Source organism: Acipenser ruthenus, chromosome 26, assembly GCF_902713425.1.
Source record: "Acipenser ruthenus chromosome 26, fAciRut3.2 maternal haplotype, whole genome shotgun sequence".
NCBI classification, from domain to species: Eukaryota; Metazoa; Chordata; class Actinopteri; order Acipenseriformes; family Acipenseridae; genus Acipenser; species Acipenser ruthenus.
In genome coordinates, this window is record NC_081214.1 from 4,343,471 (window position 1) to 4,364,342 (window position 20,872).

General features: G+C 38.9%; 2 protein-coding genes across 4 annotated transcripts in view; one reads left to right on the top strand and one right to left on the bottom strand.

Annotated features, from left to right (window-relative positions):
• Positions 1 to 4,976, top strand: part of LOC117430435 (calcium-binding protein 8) — a 44,467-nt gene extending 39,491 nt beyond the window's left edge. For both annotated transcript variants that reach the window (XM_034050453.3, XM_034050452.3), the window contains exon 6: positions 670 to 4,976. In XM_034050453.3, coding sequence (XP_033906344.1) covers positions 670 to 797 — 128 coding nt within the window. In that variant the 3' untranslated portion in view covers positions 798 to 4,976. The remainder of the gene's footprint in view (positions 1 to 669) is intronic.
• Positions 4,977 to 4,993: 17 nt separating this feature from the next.
• Positions 4,994 to 20,030, bottom strand: LOC131701650 (polypeptide N-acetylgalactosaminyltransferase 17-like). 2 transcript variants are annotated; one of them, XM_059000746.1, is made up of 11 exons: positions 19,370 to 20,029; positions 18,661 to 18,844; positions 17,451 to 17,617; positions 16,826 to 17,000; positions 16,196 to 16,393; positions 12,897 to 13,014; positions 8,588 to 8,773; positions 7,972 to 8,109; positions 7,502 to 7,597; positions 5,941 to 6,108; positions 4,994 to 5,823 (listed from the first exon to the last, which is right to left on the bottom strand). In XM_059000746.1, the coding sequence occupies exons 1-11, from the start codon at positions 19,569 to 19,571 to the stop codon at positions 5,683 to 5,685; spliced, it is 1,773 nt and encodes a 590-aa protein (XP_058856729.1). In that variant the 5' UTR covers positions 19,572 to 20,029; the 3' UTR covers positions 4,994 to 5,682. The 2 variants fall into 2 exon arrangements, with proteins under 2 accessions (XP_058856729.1, XP_058856730.1); XM_059000747.1 differs by lacking the exon at positions 16,196 to 16,393 and having other exon boundaries at positions 19,370 to 20,030.
• Positions 20,031 to 20,872: the final 842 nt, after the last annotated feature.

Below are 20,872 nucleotides of genomic sequence, written 5' to 3' on the forward strand. Positions count from 1 at the left end.
TGAGTCGACCAGATATGCCAATAAGGACAGCGTCAACTTGATGAAAATGTTATCCTGGTCATTGTCTGATGTTTGGCATTCCCAGAACTCTATTACTACCTTCTGTTATAAGTCGCTGTTTTAACATCGACTTTCCTGTTGGAATAACCTTGAAATAGTGAAACAGGTTCCTTGTGTTTAGACTGACTGTCTGTCTGCTGGGCTGCTAAAAGGTTTTCCTGGGAACATCTGGACTGCGTTGTGTACATAAGTGAAACCCCTGTTCAATGAACCAAAGCTTTTACTCAAGGAATAGAAGGGGTTGAAAACTACTCCAGGAACAACTGCTTCTGAAAACTCATCAAGACTGAGGAGTCAAACAGCGCTACGCTAATATGCTTCCCCATAAACAACAACAGATAATAGCAATAGACACGTAAAGCAAAATTCATCATGAAATTAAATATATACATTTGTATGCGAGCAGAGATTTAGTGATCTCTGTTTGCTACAGTGTAGTTTTTGCAAATTTGCTTACTTTTAATCCCCTGAATTCATTGATTTGGATGTTGAGTTTTTCCATTTATAAATCAGTAACAGTATGTATGTTTGGTATTGGGGTCTAAAAATCGTGTACAATGTGTCGGAGTTTCTATTTGAATTATCTGTGTATTTTTGTTTTTTTTTCAGTGCATTCCCAAAAGAAGAACCGCCAGACGTGTGTCCGGAAGAGCCTCATCTGTGCATTTGCAATGGCCTTCATTATAAGCGTCATGCTCATTGCAGCCAATCAGATGCTGCGAAAAGGCATGGAATAGCCTTTCATCCAGAGCACTAACAGATTGTTGCTACTGGAAGACAAACAAAACCAATGTAAAGTGAACACTGTTCCACAAGGAGACTGAAGCCAGCAGCATGCTTTGTCTTGACATTCACCTACATCTTTGTGGCACGGACTTTTAAAAGGGCTGTTTCAATGCTTTCATGGTATTTTTTTTCTTCCTAATGCAATATAAGTACAGGAGTGCTGAACTGTCACCCCAAACAGTCACAGTAAATGATGCCATTTAAATGAAAAGTTTCCTTTGTTGCCAGTTGTAATGGCCTTTGGTGTTTCATATACATTAGCTCGTGGGGTCCTTTCAGAAACACTGGAGTAATGTTCTGTCTGAGAAATGGATTTCTACCACTCTGATCAACTTTAGTTTCCAATTCGAGATAAGGCTTCGGGCCATATTTGAGTAACTTGGACAGAAAAAAAAATACAACGCATTTTATGCCAGTTGCTTAATGACATCAACTGTAGCATGTATTAGCCTCTCCTCATCTGGGTGGAATGCAGGTCTTTGAGGGTTTTAATCAACAAATTAAGATTCCGCAGAAGTTTCAAAATGATTTAGATCTTCATTAATTGAACTTGCTAATTCATTGTTTGGGGAAACGCATTTAATTCAGCTGAACAGACTACTGTTACTTTGCTCCCCATGTTCTATGCATAAAGTAGTGTATGCGTTTTATATTTAGTAAACATTGCTGCCAGGAGTTTTGTTCTTCTAAAACCAGTCACCCCCTCCAGTATCTAAAAACTGGCATCTTCCTCTTCAAGAGCCCCTGCAATCCAAAAGCAATTTAAACACGCTCAGCACTCTGCAGGTTTAACAGCGAGCTACAGCTATGGCCAAAAGTGCATCACCTAGAATTTTAGGATTGAGATATATTAATAATAATAAAAAACTATATGAACATACTTTAGGTATTTTATTTAACATCATGTAAATCAAAAAACTACAAAATGATATTGCAAAAGTCTACCGGAATCCATAATAGTTGTACAGTATTTCATGTTAGATTTTGAAATGTCACATTTTAAAATGTGTCAGTTTTTCATGAAGTATACGGAAAACTACAAAGCGGTATGTAATTCAATGTTAATGTAACATTATTCAGCACATTTCATTTGCCATTGGCCATAGCTATAGGTTTGAATATAGATCTGCAGTGCTTCTATCTGTAACCATCTTGATCTAGTAGTGTAGCTTTGACTCAATCCCGTTACATGTTCCACCCAAGTACAACAGTAGCTATTTAAAAAAAAAAAAAAGAAAAAAAGATTTGTAGTCCGTTTCGCTTTTTATAATATCCAAACAGATTATTATTTTATTCTATTAGGACTTTCACATAGTACACCCAGTCCACCTAGTGACTGCATACTAATATTGCACTGGTGTTTTACTGAAAGAGAATTGCAGCTGCATCTTGCAAAGCCTGTTTATTTGAAACCCTGGTGTGGTCAGAGGAGTTCATGATGTATCTCAATTGAAAAATAGATATATTAAAACAGCTATACCTGCTAATTGGTAGATGCATGAAAGATTATAGGGAGTGGATTATTCAGTCTGTTACTGCACGGCGTTCATAACAGAATTTTAGCTGAGCCCTCATTTAATTATTCTTCTACCTGCTAGCACAGTAAGTGCTGGTTGTAAAGTATGGATACCTCAGTGGGCACAGAATTTGAAGTAGGAGATGAGCAAGAGCCTGAAAAGTAAGCTTTAGTACTCTTTTTTTCAAAATGACTTGAGGCACAAAACAAAGAAGGTCATACTGATGCCTAACGTTGCAGACTGTAAAGGAACTAGCGTAAGATGTACCTACTAAACCTGCCTTTTTTATTTTATGTGAGAGTAGTGGAATACTAGCGTACTGTATATATTTATGGTTAGGGAGGTGAAATGGTTAACTGTACAGTATTTGACTAAGGTAAAGCAGTCCTATTTAAATACAAAGAAGGTGCACTCCCCTAGACAGCCACCAGATGGGGGTGTTGGAGAGAAACTGAATCCAGTAAGAGTAAAATCACTAGATAAAACAATCCTTGTCTGGACGACTGCGTGGTCCTGTCAATGCTGCGTTTACTGGGCTGCGCAGCGTCGCATGTATTCTGGGGTCTAACTTCAGCGTTACAGAGGGTACTTCTGAACTCCTGTAAGAAACCTACTTGTTAATGTACACATTCTAACCACCTTTAGTTTTCTGCAGACTGCTTATGTTTAATGCATGCAATTTTTGGAATACTGTATATACCCGATATTGTATGATGTGTATCAAGTGTATCTGATGGTTATGTGTGTGCATGATGCTGAATACTGCGAGCTCTTAATGCTTCCTGCTGAAATGAGACTGGTAGTCTGTGTGTGTGTTACAGTACTGGACTTGATGTCTGGTGTGAGATACAAGCATCTGTGCATCACATCCCCATGTAGCTCAAGCGTCAAGCTGGACAGATATGTGTTATATTCACAAAAGAGTTTGTATATATTCACTAAAAACCCCCTTGTAATAGTAATAATAGTTCTACTACCAGGTAAATAAGCAATGGCAGGTACCCCTTTAATTTATGAATTTTACTGAATAGAATGCAACTGACATTGCAAAAGTTCTCGTTATGCAAGCATGCCATCTATTGGTCATCATGGAAATTGCAATTCAAGCAGTTTAATTCCCATGCAAATTCACTATTTTCTGAATTTTAAGGTTTTAAACAAAATTTAAAAATTAGGGGGGTTGGTCAAATTATTTAAAAGGGACATTTGAATATTTGTTATTTATTTCATTACAATGGTTTGCATAACATGTAATGTACTGTAAAATACTGAACTGTGAGCTTTCATTACTTTGAGTGACTTTGTAGAATCTGTGTGTGAAACTTTAACCACGTACAGGAACTTTTAAAGACGTACAGTATGTGTTGTAATAAATCTTTTGTTTGTTTGTTTGTTTGTTTGTTTAAGGAAAAGTAAGAAATACTCATGCCACATGTAACTGCTTCCCCACTCAAGACATGCATCTCAGTTTGCCTTTGTATTAAACCCCTATCATATAGCAATGATTTATAAATTCCTAAGTGTAATGCTGAGAAGTATGGAGTGTTAAATAATGTGTGTGGCATGTCCAATAGGCACCAGAGTTACTGTTTTCGTGTGTCAAAATACCAGTCTGTACAGTACAGTATGACCTCGGCTAAGCAGGGCTTACAAATTCCGCTGAAAGCAGACGTCTCGATGCTGCTTTTGAGTTGTAATGTCAGCAATTACTAGGACTGCTGAAAATGTTGTTAAAACTGTATAAACTTGTCCAATCGGTATTCACCCCGGCTTTGTCGGAGGGAACAGGTTAACAGAAAACTAAGCAGTCTGACTAAAAACTTCAGCAGCATGGTGGTTAAATGAGAAACTAATGTATAAACATATGTACATAGTCAATATATACATATAAATACATTATATATATATATATATATATATATATATATATATATATATATATATAATGTAATATTTGGCATGCAGTTTATTAAATATGTAGGTAATAGAGCTGAAAATATAATTCTCAAATAGAGTATATGGTAGATAAAAATTTATCTTACCAAATTGTAAATTTACACTCTGTATAAAAAAGAAATTGCCAGCATTTATGCAATAAAGAGTAATGTTTTTTTAGTAATGCGTGTCAGTGAGCTATCATTTTTGTATGGTTTGGAATTTCTTACTTTTGCACCACTACATGTTTTGACCGTGAATACATTCTGTATTGTTTTGAAAACCACGGAAAACCTTGCATAAGTGTAGCTCGCATTTATGTAGAGTTAAAAAAATACATCCCAGGGATAGAAATAAGACCCCCAGTGCATTACAGTTTGATCCATTCCTGGTTTTACTATGAGTTTAATAAGACACATCGGAGCTTGTTGCCTAATAAAGCATATATTAAGACCAGGAATGGGTGAAACTGCTATGCAATAGGAGTCTTGTTTCCATCCCTGCATCTTAATTGTTCAGATGTATAAATGTCAGCTTGTCTGTCTGTCTTCACACACTATACCTCACAAGTAAATCGCGGAAACAGAATGTTAATGCTATGCTGTTAGCGTGACACCATTTAGTGGAATGTAGGACACAGAAAAACCCGTAAGCAAAATAAAACCCAACAATTTGGTAGTACAAGCGATGTATTTTTGACAAGTATCCCCCCCAGCCCATGTCAGATCTGAAGCATAACTGCAACCAGGAGATCAAACGGCACAATCCTGTTTTCTGGCTTACAAAAAAAAAATACACATAACTATCATATCATCTGAGGGTGGAATTGTTAGCTTCAAGTGTAAGGGACATTTTGTTGCCAATGTCTTCACATCTCAGTCCACAGACACAACATATAAAGTATCCCTACATATAAAATGCCCACTTCCTGATTCTGCGTTTTATACTTTGCATAAATATTACTCTTAAATTCTCCCAATTACAAGAAAAAATAAACCAAAAACTGATGTCCCTTTGCTCACACATATTACCAGGGGGTCAGTTCCTGTTTTTTAAATCAATTCCCTGATTCTTTTGAAGGAATTCAAATTGATATTTTCATTGTTGTCATTGTTCAACTGCTTTCAAGTGAAGCCAATTTAATTGACTAACAGTGAATTCAATTTAAGTAATTTGTAGCCACTGTGAAAAGCCAATTTTAACAGAATGCTGCTAATTGCAATTTTGATCAATGATGTGTTGGGATCAATTAAAATGGAATGGGAATTGTAATTGGGAATTGATTTAAAAAAAGAATTGGAATTGAAAGACAGGAATTGACTCCAACCCTGCATATTACCAAAATAAAATCAAGTTAACATGGGATGCCGATGTTGTCGAGAAACTATTGCCCTTGTTTGATGCTGTGTTTAATGTTCCACTTTTGACCTGTGCAGCTCTGCAGAAGAAGCTCAAAACCAAATTTGTCATTCGAGGGAATTACCTCCAAACATCGCCCAGTGTCGACATTAACAATTGAATCGTTCTGAAAAAAACAAGAATATCCTATTAGGTTTGCAGTCAATCACTTTTTAATTGTTTACTTTATAAGGTTGCTCTTAACCTCACTTGTTGACCTTTTGAGATGGCAACTGTCACTCACCTGGAAAAAATGCCAGGACTTCTGGCGGACGTTGGTGAGCTCCTCACAATTCAGATGCTGTGGGAAACTGCTGTTCTTATCATCGACAAGGCATCGTGTATCTTCAAGCAGTTTTGTACTTCCTAATGAGCCCAGGTACAGGAATCCTTCCTTTGTGTATCTTGCAAGCTGAAAGACAAAACCCTGTGCAGTTAATACAGCAATACTTCAAAGTGAAAGACAAACTCTGTATGGTGGATATGTAGGCATGTAAGATTCTTTTCAGGTTAAAAAAAGCTCTAAAACAGGTGCTTTTTAAAATAAGTTATTATTCTACGGATTCCTGCAGTGTGGTTTGCTAAGTTTTCAAACCTTACAAGTATAATTCAGCTAGGGTCTGAAAGGGCTGATGTGCTAGATGTGTTTTCCCAGGTCCTGCCATACACACACCCCAAGGTGGTCCAGAGATAAAGGCGATGTGAGCTTGGTGTTGCATCTTTTAGATGAGAGGGGAGATTAGTACAGAATGCAAGTCTTTTAATGTGTTTCTGAACCAGTATTGCTCTGCTCCATTTTTTAATTGCCCTTTAGTTTTAGTGCATGCTATTTAAAACAATTAAAATGCATCATTTTGTAAATCCTCCTTCGTTTTGACGAATGGGAGCCAGGTGGGGGCCATACTGTGATGAAATGATGCCTATTGTATTATTGCAGAGAAGTATTTGTAATAATTGTCTTCATAACAAGCCAAGAGATGCTGCAAGCTGTGTGATTAATAAGACAAATCCGAGATTTAACTGACTACTGAAGAAACTGTAGTAGCTTTTCTTTGTAGTTTTTTTTATTTATGTCTTTTATTATGTCTTTGCCAATTATTTTTTATTATTTTTCACCCCTGCGCTGACTCAGGAGGGCGAAGACGAACACATGCTGTCCTTCGAAGCGTGTGCCGTCAGCCGACTGCTTTTTTTCACACTGCGGACTCACTATGCAGCCACCCAAGAGCTACAGCGTTGGAGGACAACGCAGCTCTGGGCAGCTTACAGGCAAGCCCGCAGGTGCCCGGCCAGACTACAGGGGTTGCTGGTGCGCGGTGAGCCGAGGACACCCTGGCTGACCTAGCCCTCCCTCCACCCGGGCGCCGCTCGGCCAATTGAGCGCCGCCCCCTGGAAGCTCCCATCCTCGGTCGGCAAAGGAATAGCCTGGACTCGAACTCGCGAAATCCCACTCACACAGACTGTGTCTGGAGTTGAAGTGAAGATAGTATAAAGGATGATGCTTTAGATGTTGAACATGAAAGTGGTATTAAAAAATGTAAATGCAAAAAACAAAAGAATGTGAATCGTGGATGGAGAGTAAAGTTATTGATCGTTTTGCCAAACCTAAAACCTTCTTGCAGAATGCTAGCACACATGCCTAAATGGGTCTAGTACAGTCATTTAAGAATTACCATCTATCTAAAAAGATTGTGGCAAGGACCTTATTAGGCAAAGTGACCTTATTCAGGTCTTATATGAGTGGAAATATGTGGTTCATTGTTATTTTCCAAGCCCCCTAAGATCCAGCTGGGAGTGTGCTTACCTGCGGAGTCTCTCCGTGACAAGGGTAGAGAATAGCTGTGTGGTTCTCTTTCTCTCCCTGATCAATGCATAGGTTGCTGGCTTTATTATTGCGCAGCTGAAAAAAAAATACTCATTATAGACTTGCACAAAATATATATACATTAAAATAATAATGTGCATGAAAAGTTACACTAAACAGACGTGCTGTATCATAAGGTCACCCTGACCTACGGTGTGTAACTGACTATGCTGTATAATGCCGCATTTTGCTGTTGAACTAGAATTCATGTATAGGATGAACATGGGGAAGGCAATAATTACAGCTGTGAAAAGCACGGAGCAGACTGCACCCACTCATTGAAACGAATCCTTTAGAAAAAAGTATGGCAGGCTGAATAAACTGAAATGACAATGATCTAAGATGAAGTGGTTTGGGAGGTGTATTTAAGCAGCTGGACTACAGTACATGCTGAACACAGCGTTACTTACTTCCCCATAGAAGAGGGTGTTGTTGTAGGTTCTCATCTCTGGGTACACGTTGTCCAGGTACCACTTGAAACTTTTACAGTTCATGCTTTTTCTTAGAGCTACTCTCTGTGAGATATCACCAATGTCTATGCCATGGTCCTGAAACAGAAAGAACAGGATTATAAAATCCATTAAGACTGGGGCAAATGAAAGTGTAATGCAGAACACACCTGTAAGGTATGGACATATGTGCATCATATTAAAATATCCTTACACAATGAAAAGGCCATACCTATAAATACATACAGTATTAATCAGTAGCCACTCTACTGCTTTCGTTCCTTTTTACCATCCATTCTATCTTGTCCAGGTGCAACATGAATATTGGTCCCCTCTAAAAGCTAACATGGAAGGCACACCTACTGAGGTAAATCACACTAACCTTTAATATGCATGTGTGGTATTCACACTTCACAACGGAGAGGTCCTTTTGATTGTCAGAGAGGGACTGTTATTAATGGTGCACCTGGATATTGCTGACAATATCCTTACAGACCAGTCCAATTCAATTGCAGGTAACCAGGGATTGCATGTGATAAATAATTTACAATTGGCTTATCCATTTAAAGGGCCTTACCTCCATTGGAATGTTCCATGCCATGTAAACATGAGATTTGTAGTCGTCCATCCAGACCTCCGCGACTCGCAGCGAGTTTCTCTTTGTAAAGTACCCGATGTTGTTGTGGTAAGGCTTCTTCCACCGCTCAATGTGAGCAACCCGGGAGCAAGGCAGCACCTCCATGCTTCCGCCACACAGCCAGACCTGGAAAGATAAGAGAGCGAAATGAAAACATGTGACTGGTGCGGTAAAACGCCCTCTGTAAGTCTCTACATTTCTTCCATCTACGATAGACAAATGCTTATCAGTGATGTGCTGAAATGGCAGCATTACTGCATCATGGGTTGTTCTTGCAGCAAGATTAATCCTTCCTCACTCAGCAATTTACATACTACAGTTTCATTTTTGCCTTGCCGGGACCAGATCACTGGCGTTGACAGCGTTAATGTTTCTGACAAAAATGAGTGTAATGAAAGGGCGTCACAAAGGCAATTATAGGACAAAGAGAGAGGGTTAGACGCAGTCAATGAAATCATGTGATATATGACGATATAGGTGCTGCAGCAGTACAACGGGAAGCCGTTCTGGTATTGAGCCAGCCTTTTGTTGCTGTGTTTTTTAAATTTTTGTTAAACACTATTTAATCATTAGTTGTTATTCTCCCCCTCGTCCCCCAACTCCCTGTGCAGTTTCTATTAGCCCAGCAGGTCTAACTAATTATATCTATGCACTCTTGAGTCACTGCCAATAAAGAAATCGTGCTGCATGTCTCCCATGGTCACAATGCAAGCTGTGCAGCTTTCAAGAGCGTGTCATCCTGCTGCTGGATTTATTGATCTTACTGCACTGTCCATTGAAGGAAAACCTTGAAGTTTGACCTTATAAGTGAAACTGTAATTATCGCTTCACAGGCAACTGGAGCTCATCATGTGGAGAGTTGAACATGGAAATATTAAAAAAGAAAAGGCATTAAAAAAAAAAATCAGGCATCAGTTTCCTGTGTTAATGGAAGCTGTAATGATTTATTAAAAATAAGCAGTAAACAAAGTGTTTTACAATCATTCTGGGTGGTTCGTTTTTCTCTATTGCTAAATCCTTGCTCTTGAGAAATCCTGTGATATTGTGTCCTTTCAAATCGTATGGCCTGACCTGCATACTACAATAAAACCCAGAGAGTTGAAAGTTTATATTACGGCATGACTTATTTAATTTAGCAGGGTCAAAATCTCAATCTCACTTTCTGCATTTTTTATTTTACGATTCAATTGCTGTTATTTTAATATTGCATGTTGCATTTTTAATATTGCATATTGCATGGCCCACTAGCACAAACAACAGGAAAAATCCAGCCCAATATCATATTGCAAAAATGATTGCAAACATCATACTACAGTATACATATTTTTACACTACACTAAGGCCTTGCCTTTTGAGGTACCCCTGCCAACAAATGAGCTTGCAGATAAGTGGAGAGGTTACCAGAGGCAGGGGGGTAGGATAGCTGCCCTCCTTGTTAGACAAAGCCAAAAAGCAGTTGGAGGCGAACTGTGACGCACAGCAGAAACGGAATGGATTGAGGCAAGATATACATCCTTTCCTTGTCGATCACTGGACGTATTGTTTATCGAAAGACAAATAAGATACTAGCTATTCGACTGACTATTTGTTCTGGTATTGGAAGTGCCTAAAATATGCTTGATGTTTATGTGATTTGATTGAAGGTTGAGTTCATTTCCTAAACCAGTGCTTTGCTTAATATATTTGAAGAAACCAGGTTACCAAAAAAATTTGACAATAGTACAACAAAGCCCCCCCATGAGAACCAGATGAACCAAAATAATATCACTTTGCTGCTGTATGGAAACTTTACATTGCAATCCCTGAGCCAGCCAGAGACTTCCATTTGAAATGCATTTTAAAAATATGCAAAATACGATTTATCATCAGATTTGTTTCAGGGATTATAAAATTCTTCTAGTGTCAATATTTAATTTAAAAGAAGTTCCAAAATATTTGAAAAAGGGTTGTAAAATTTAAAAAAAACCCTGACAAACGTTCAAACCGTCTGGATTTGAGTGCTTGGCATCACCTCATGGAACACCTGGGTCGGTGATGTCATAGTATGGTATTTGAAAGTCACTGTATTGGTAAAAATACAAATGTCGTCTTTTATTTGAGCGTGTTTAATAGCAGATCATTGCAATATGATGACATTAGAACTTCCCCGACTGCAGCTTTAAATGTTTTCTACAACCTATCGTTACTTTAATTCTGTCACTGTCCTTTGAGAAACAAACAAACAGTTTGTTTTCTGTGAAGACAGTACAACAACACAAATTTTTCCTTAGTAAATATTCTCGGTTTGATTATTGTTTTGAAGAAGAAAAACCACCCCCTCATAAGTTCCTCAGCTACTTTTCATACATTTTAAATTTTGTTTTCACCTTCGGCTGTCAAATCTTTTTTTCAAAATATTTAATCCAAAGAGTGAGGGACAAAGTGGGCAAATCTACAAATCCACACTCAAGGCTGGCTGGCATAAATCCAAACTGCCATTTCGCATTTGGTGGCACCATGTGGATTTCATCTTGAGTTCTCCAGAGACCATTAATACTCCCCGATTGCTTGTGCTCCAGGCAAGAGAGTCTGTATTTGCATATTTTCTTTTTTTTTTTTTACAAATGCTGTAACCCGGATTGTATTATCAGCTTCTTATTTCTACTGCTGTGCGTCACACCAAAAATGTATTGTAATACCCCTGAACAGAAAGTGATAATACTATCATTGCAAGGTGGCAAGACTACCATTCAGACCCAATCATTGGAGGCCGCAGCCATACGCACGTTACTCACTGTGCTTACCATTGGTTTGCAAAATTCTGTTCATAAGTGTGGAGTCGCATATAACTTTGTGCAATCGGTTGACCCGAAACAGACATTTTAAGCTTATAGATTGTACGGTTTATTTAGTTGTAGTAATGAGCAAACGGAAGCAGATAAGTTTGGCTGAAGCCATGAAAAATAGCGAAAATCTTCCTACTGGAGACCCAGATGTAAGAGAGGAAAAAAAAAAAATCAGTAAAAGAACTGAACTGGAGTTTTAAGCGCTGAATATACGTTGGCGCCATTGCATGTCAGTACTGGATTACCTGAATTCTGCTGCTCTTCCACGGTTGAGTACGGTAAGTGCATATTTATACTTTGTATTTTAATTGTATCACTGTCTTATATTAAAATGAAAAAAAAAACTATTTGTACATCTGCCCATTGCATCTGCAGCCCCTTTCACACTGGCACTCCTACCCGGCTCCGGGTCTGGGTTCTGGCTACCTGCGTAGTGTAAAACCATGACCTGGGTCACACCCAGGTCCCAGCGACCCACCTCAAGATGTGAGTCAACACGCTTTGACCCGGATTGAGCAAGACAAAATGCATGACGGCAGACGGAATAACAAACAGCCACGCCTGCGTGAAGGTTTCACTTCCGCAAGGAACATTTTTGTTCATTCTGTTTAGCCATATTTTTGTTGCTTGAGACACACCATGAGCCAGATGACAGCAGGGATGAAGAAACGTTTACTCTAATCAACATTTGGGCCGACAGTTCAATCCAGAGGAGCTTGGATGGAAGCGTCTGTAACAAGCTGCATTGATGCGCGCATTGTTTACCTGTAACCTGCCCAGTATATTAATGTCTGTCACTATTGTATCAGGGCTCAGAACACCATTACCTGAGGTCTGTGTTGTTAGATTACTGATGTATCCCATTTGATTTGCTTTGTTCCTGAATAAAACTCTTTTGATTGAAGTTACCTGAAGGAGACCGACTTATTATTTTTAAGTAGAAATCGAACCTTACACTGTGTAAAGACTACTGTTTAAAGCCACTTCATTTCCTCTGAGCTGAAAACTTTTAAAAAGTAATTTAGAAAATACATGTTTCTGATGTTTTGATGACAAAAACAAATGTGTTTGATATTTACCAAAATACACCGTCTGCTTCTTAAATACCTGACTAGAACATTGTAATTAATGTAATATAAAACACTGTTTTATTCATAAAAGCATTCTTGAAATAACTAATGATTATAGCTTTGTGAATAGAGCCCATGATGTGATGAATTTTCAGTCTAATTGTGTTTCTGAGTTCGTGCTTCTGGGGTGAAGTAGTGAGTTTGAAACAATTATGCAACACTGAAGGAGTGACTTGGTTAAAGCAAGGCATGTCTATTAGCATGTCACAGCCTGTCCAAGTGATAGTTCAATTAAAATGATTAATATATTCTTAGCAGATCTATCAAGAGTTATTAGAAACAACTGGGACCAACCTTGATTCCAAGTTCTATGTTCTCTCCACCATATACATCCATTCCAGGATCGAGTAAACCGATCTCTCTAAAGAACTTCCTGTTCACGACAAAGGAGCAACCGATCATCGCTGGAGTCCTACACAAACAACACAAACACAGAGACAGCAGGTAAACGGAACGTTATTATTCCCATCAGCGTGTCTGTCTGCTGTTTCCTGGAGTAACCATTGCTAAGATCGGCGTTGCACAACTCCTGCCCTCAATATCCAGTCCAGGTCTTTAATCCAACCACATTCTAAATGAGTTCACTGAACCTGCTAAAGTCCCATTACCAAATTTAGCATGGGACTGGAACATAAACTGATTGCTAGGTGGCACAGTGGGTTAATGTAGCAAACGTTCACCTCTGGAGGCCTGGGTTCATGGCCACAAGGCTTTCATCTTCACAGTCTATCTCAGTCTATTACCACACACCCATTTGACAGTCACTGCTCAAGAGAGACCAAGGACTATATGCCAAGGTGGGTATTTTACTACAGGTCAGCACTGTAGTGTATAAGACTTACCTGCACTGTGCCTTCCCAATAAAGACTACTGAACCATGCACTACTGAAGTGGAAGAAGAACTAGACATTGTGAACTAAGGCAAAGCATCTCCCCCTGGGCACAGTGCATCGGGACACTGCAGTTCAAATGGTTTCTGAGATACGAGATATGAGGCATTGAAACTGTGGCTGTGGATTTACTGAAGCATATATGCACCCCACTCCCGCCCCCAATAGGCAATGTGTTGTGAGTTTGATAAACACATGAAATGACTGATAAAGTATAAGGTGAGCTCCAAAGTAACAAGCAAGTTGAACAAGCCTGGCTGTGAGAAGAACCCAGCCGAGGCATGTGAAGGTCATAGATCACATGTTGCCAGGCTCGGCACTTTCCAGCGAAGGGCAGCGGACAATTTAAAAGCATGTTTAGCGAAACAACCTCTTCATTCATTTTGTCAAAGTCTGTGAAAAGTGACGGAGGGACTGTAAAAGTCTTCAAGTCGTGTGAATTCCAAGCAGCGCACGAGTGCTGCATCGTTATCATCAACAAAAGACAACTGAGACTCCCACTTGCACAATTCGTTTTAAAATGGTCCCAAATTATTTTTAAACCGAGAGCTTACTTTAACCTAGATAGTACCAGATATCAAGTTTTAAATGAAAATATGTGTTTGTTATAACTGCTTGTGTGAAACCAGCATTGCGAGTAGAACCGCTTCACCACAGGGCAGTAGTATATTTTCTGAGGGGCTATATTATGTATCCACAGCTTCCTCTGTTTACAGCAGGCCTTGCTGAAGCAGCATCTCATATTTTCTACATTGTATTCTACGCTGTCCTTCGCTCAACCACCTTTTAAACAGGATGCACCTTTTAATACTGCTACCAGTGTTACAAACTTGTTATGAATTACCAGTTCTGCTTCATCATCATTTTTGGTTTTGCTTTAAAAGGCTTCCTAAACTAAAACCCATTTGCAGTGCCAACTATCGGATGCTTCTGTTGCTGAATAAGACATGGCAAGGCATTTTGCTTTCCTTTGTACATCTTGTGTCTTTACAGTCCACATATTATCCCTGTCACTCTTATTTGCTTTGAGTTATACTCTCATATGTTAATATCAGCACATTTCCCAATCATCAAACAGCCCTCTGATTTCTTCAATAGGAAACTTATCATTGGGAAGTTGTCTTGCTGTTGAAAATCAAGTGGGAAATTACCAAAAAAAAGCCATTAGCTTGTATCCTCTGGGAATATTGTAAAGTATAAGCTACTCCTGTTATGGTGCATGGATTATTCTAGTTGAAAACCTAATGCAGTTACTGTAGATGCTTTCATATACAGCACGCTATGGTGTGGAAGACACTTTTTTTTTTTTAACTTATTTTAAATATAATATACTGCTACAATGCACTTCGGTATGTAAAGGATTTGTTCCTTGTAATTAAGAATACCTGGAAATAGATTCAGTCCAACATTACATGCAAATCATTTTAAACTTTAATTTCATCCTCTTTGATTGATTTAAAGCACTGGATTTCATGCGTGAGAAGTCCCTTCCTTCTGTTTGTTAAATAACAATTGAAATCACATTGCTGCAGGATATGCAGAAGTGAGGTGCTCTGGAAAACCGAATGCTAACCTGAATAGCTACGCACTCTTGAACCGTCACTGTCCAGCACTGCTTTATTGTAAAATCAATACCTCCTGTGTCTGCTTGTAAAGTGACACAAAAGAACAACTGTCAGAAGCAATCTGCTTCCAATATTGTAGGCATGAGACACACTAAGCTGTTTCTTAAATATGTAACTGCTCCAGGAACTTCAAATCCTACCACAAGACTTTAGGTGATTTCAGAAATACTGCAAGGCTAAAGCTGACGGCCTCTTTGACTGGCAGATTGCCGGTCAGAGATCAGTTCTTTCAGCTGGAATGCTCCACTGTTTGCACAAGTCAGGCAAGGTTCTAATCAGCTGCTTCATTTTGAGTCTCATTCCTGAGTGCAGGGTTTCCAGTTCTTATGTGATTTGTTTACATGGATAACGACAGACAAATTAACTCAGTCAACATGAAGATCTAAAAGGATTCAAAGCCAAGGCCAAGACATTTCCAAGAAACTCAAACCAACAAGTGACACACAGAAGTAACAAAACTGGCAATTTTACAGCAGCCAGATTCCTTCCCCCAAAACAGCTTCTGCAATTCAACAGGCAGGTTAAAGAAAAGGGCTTGTAACCAGGAAGTCCCCGGTTCAAATCCTGGCTCACTCACTGGCTCACTGTGGGACCTTGAGCAAGTCACTTAACCTCCTTGTGCTCCGTCTTTCGGGTGAGACATTGTTGTAAGTGACTCTGCAGTTGATGCATAGTTCACACACTCTAGTCTCTGTAAGTTGCCTTGGATAAAGGCGTCTGCTAACTAAACAAATAACAATAACAATAACAATAATAATAATAATACACGCTCACATTTCATTGGAAGAAAATACTATTTAGAAACAGCCAATCCACCCCAAGGCCAACACAGACATGGACAAAACACTTCACGAATCCTAATGCTACCATGACTTTGGGGAGTTTGATCTAATTCTTGGCTCAGAGCAGTTCTTAGCACTTTCAAGCTTGACCAAGCCTAAACTGCAGACAGAAAGAGCATAAAGAAAATGAAAAAAACACTGCAAAGTTGTGTTTTCAGGGACATTCAATTTGAAAAATAAATAGTCATTTAAATATGTGATATATTCTGGATGAAGCATGTTCTTGTTGAACCAACCTGATTGGTGCAGAAACATCCCCCGCGTCCCACCACTCCTTGGGGGGGCTGATGTACATGCACCACAGCTCCCATGTGTAGCCGTGGCCAGAGTTTTCATACCGCACCAGCTCGAACGTGTCCCATTTGATTTTATCGATGGAGGGAAGAATAATGCGTTTTCGATTCTCTTTAATTCTCGACAGAACTGGTTCAGCCCTATCGAGAAAATGGAGGATTGCACTTAAACATTCATGAAAGCAGTCACAAGTTGTTCTTAATTTAACTCAAGGTTTAAAGATTTTAGATTTTTAGCGTGAAAATGTGTTAAAACTTCCCTCTCTTCACTCCATGTGAATGTATCTGATAAAAAAAAACATGAGACAAACCAAGTCTGGCCTTTGAATACATCCGTCTTTGCCTGGTTTTAGCTTTCCTGAGAATCCTAACTGCTGGGACTGAACAGACTCCCTCATTCCATTCCAATCATGTGACAATTCAACTGCTGGCCCCACCTAATCTCGCTCTCTGTAGACTGACTCAATTTACCTTTTAAAACAGTACTTATATTATTTACAATATTTCTGTAGCTGCTTTCACATACAAGCCTCACATGAGCTGCTTATTTACCTGTGGTATTCCTTTACTTACCATGAAGGTGTAAACTCTACATGGGCATCAAAAAACCCTGTGACCTCCCCAGTGGCAGCCTTCCACCCTTCAATTCGGGCCCGGATCAGCCCTTCCCTTTTCTTATTGCGGACAATTTTCACCAGGCCGGGGTAGCGCTTGTTGACGTATTCCTCTAGAGGTCCCTTCAGCTGGTCTGGAACACACAGTACATGCAGACTGATTTGCCATAGGACTGACTGACTTTATAGTAGCCTGTTGTTGCTAAACCAGAAAAGCTGCTTTGGGAATCTGTAGATCATAGGCTAATTATTTATGTGGGATTATTGTACAACATGCATTGGTTTATTTATAGTATTATAAACTATCATAAAATAAATACACACCTCCAGTACGCTTTTATTCACATGCATTTACTGTAAATGCTTATGCAAACTAGAATGGTACATGTGTTTAATGTAAGGATGATGTTCACATCAAAAGTTAGAAAGAAGAAGTTAAACTAAGAAATAATTGTTCATTTAACTGTGTATTAGGACAAAAAGATGACACTCAAAATGAGCATCTCCCTATCCTCCGTTCTTTAGCACATCAGTTATGGTGTTTCCATACAGGCACTTCCAGAATACCATGACTGCTCTCTCACCATCGTCACTGTTATCATCCACCAGAATGATCTCCTTCAGGAGGTGTGCTGGCGTGTGGTTGACTGCGGAGTGCACCGAGCGCAGAATCACAGACAGGGCTTCGTTCACAAAGATGAAGATCAGGGAGACCTGAGGGAGGTCCTTACGGTAGGTCAGCTCTTTGCACCTGGGCATTACGACAACAACGGGTAGGGTCAAGTGCAAGGCGGCATTATAATTTATATATTGAAACTAAACCACTTAAACGCTTATTGATTCTGTCATAAGTGACATATCCCCGTCAAGTTTTAGAACCGTTGTTATGCTACTGTATATAGAAACATATCACAGAGAGATTTGTTTGCTTCATTAAAGCACTGCTATGTCCTAGTTATTAGAAATTCTACAGTAACTATCTAGCACACTATGTAGTCCCTCACATCACTGGTTCATTTGTATTCTGTTAGATAAAAAGCTGCACCCCCCTGTTCAATTCACACAAGGTGAGCAATATAAGGGAGGGCTGATAGTACGCGCTCAGTTGGCAGTTGCTTCTATATCCAAGCCTGCGCAACACATAGATGTTTCACACAGAACGGTGCATCTCATCCCTATACTGCAAACACCCTCGGGTGAAGTGCAAGCTGCACACCTATCTAACACACAACTGTTAAATATGAAAGCGCTCACGGGTCAGGTTTCAAAAAGCATAATCGAATCGCTCTTAATGAGAGTCAAGGATGCAGATTTGAACTGACACACTTCATCAAGTGCACAGCATTCCCATTCCTTCAGGCTATGTAGGTGACCCATTTCCTACCAATCGCTTTAGATCTGAGCACTTTGAAGAACAGCATCTTGTGATCTAATTACAGCACCTGTTCATATTCAAAGCATCTGATAAATATAATTAGCAGAGATCTGCTAAACTACTCATATAGTGATGGGCTTGTTTTATGTTAAGGGAGCTTTGGAAGACCAGAATTGCAATTGCAACATAATTGTAACAAAAAACATATTTGACAGTATCTTATTACAAAGAAAACCCTATTTGTCATCTAATGAAAATATACAATAATAAAAAATGATGTCACATACAGGGATATTATAATAGAGAATTACCTAATTTAATACTGTTGCATATGCAGGGAACATTGCTTGTAAGGCAAACATTAATAAAACAGCACATCAAAGGGAGGCCCAAGTCAGATTGCTGGCTTCATCACCTACTTGCTTGGACGGAAGTCTGGAAGGGATCTATCCAGTGAAATCTTCTGGCTGAGATAAGCGTTGTACCCATACTTCTCTTCCAGTTCTTTGGCTTTAACCTGCTCACCGGGACTCAGGGTTGCAGCCAATCCTCCTTTACCGCGCCCCTCATACCCTTCGATCAGCCCCAGAGACTTGGAAAGACCTAATGGAAAGATTAGGCTGAGCTACTGTAGACAGTGGATAAACTGAGACAAGAAGAAAGTTGACAATCAAGGCTTTAAAAAGAGTGTGACATTTTATAAGTTTGCAACCTCAGGAACTAGCCTGTTTGATGACTGTAAAAAAAAACCAAATTGAATTAATTTGCTGTCATACAGGGCATATCAAAATATAAATAAGCAAAAAAATAAAAATAAATACATAACCAATAATAAATATCAACTCACTGTATTTTTGTTGTTGTTATTGTTAATTTGAGGTTATATGTAGTTGAAAATTGCCTGTATGAAATCGGGCACATAGTTCTTAATTAATATTTCATGTGATCCACTGGGGGTGGGGGTCGTGGGTGTTTTAATAATTTCCTTTTTGCTGTAACATATTTATGTAAACATCTAAATGCATAATAAGAACCATTACCCAGTTCATAAAAACGGACACCTGACATTGATGGGGATTGAGTTGAGATAGAACAGGTCAGTACAGAGTAAAAAGGAACCTCACTTACCATTGAGTTGCCTGTAGACCACCTCTTCTAGAAAGGAAAGCCTCTTCAGTAATGTTTCTTGACTGGCTGTTTGCACCAATTCCACTTGCTCTATGTTTTTTATGCTTCTTGACTTGCATTTACTCCAAAAAATCATAAACCCAGTCACTACCATTAGGTTTAGCACCAGCAAACCTCTCCATCGTCTCAACAAGACAGCCATCAAAAAGTTGTTTGAAGCTTTGACCCAAAGAGCAGCTGGAGAGAAACTACAGAGGCCAACAGTATGGCTTAATGCACTAAGATACTAGTATGACTTGTGTCGCCTGCTGTATACTTAACTAAGTATCACCGAGTTTCCCTTTAGACAGAATCAACCTTGTCTGGTAGCAGACTGGGATATAAAGACGATGCTCGTTTTGGCACAGCAGTAAGAACTTAGGGGTTCAGTCCGCAGCTTATGTTACAATTACATACTTTAAGCCCCATCTGACGATAATAAGTAGCATCATCTGGGCATCCTTTTGTTAATGCAACACAAATAAGTCCGTATATTATAGTAATGCGCGACTATATTGGTGCCAACGCGCTTTTACAACAAACGTTTCATGAACAGGGCCCACGTTTGACTAAATGAAAACTAATGACGTTGACAAATGAGGTCACGTGACGTGACGCGTAATCGTCTTCAGTTTGGTGATGGAACACGACTTTTTCAGGTGAGGTAAACATTATTTTATTATGTGTGAAAATATTAATAATATTTGAGAAGGATTGATGTAGGAACGTGTTTTCGTAAGTTGTTTATTTTTTCGTATTTTTTATCGGCTTTTACTGTAAGTTCATGTAATTTGAGACTGACGTGTTTTAAAGTGAATTTTGTAAATTATCCCACATCGTAATACAAGTAGTGTTACCGGATTTAAAAAAACGAATATTGAGTTTTTTAATAACACCGTTGTCGATTTTTTTTCCAACCGCAGTTGTCTTTATAATACGTATCGGCCAGTTCTCCGATTTTAAGTGTGATAGTTTTTCACCTGCTAACCAAAGGTTAATTAATTAGAAATGGCTTCATGGTCGGATACACTGTGAAAGCCTGTACTAATGTAGTTAGTACTACAACTCTGCCTAAAAGTGTTGCATCACCCTAACTCATTTTGCTTCATAAAGTCGAATGAAACCTGCTGAACAATGTAACGTTAAGATATTGAATTACGTAACGCTTTGTAGTTTTCCATATACGTAACAAAAAACTGACAGAAATTGAAAAATGTGATATTTCGAAATCTAACGTGAAATACTCCTGTACTACAATGGCTTCCGGTACCCTTTTGCGATATAATTTTGTAGTTTATTTGATTACATGCTGTTAAAAAATTACCTAAGTTATGCTCACAGTTGTGGTTTTTTTTTATATTTTTTTATTGTAAATTATGTCTCAGTCCTGTATTCCTGGTTTTACCACGAGTAAGATACACCTGTTCTTGTTGCCTCCACTGGGGCTAATAAAGCACATATTAA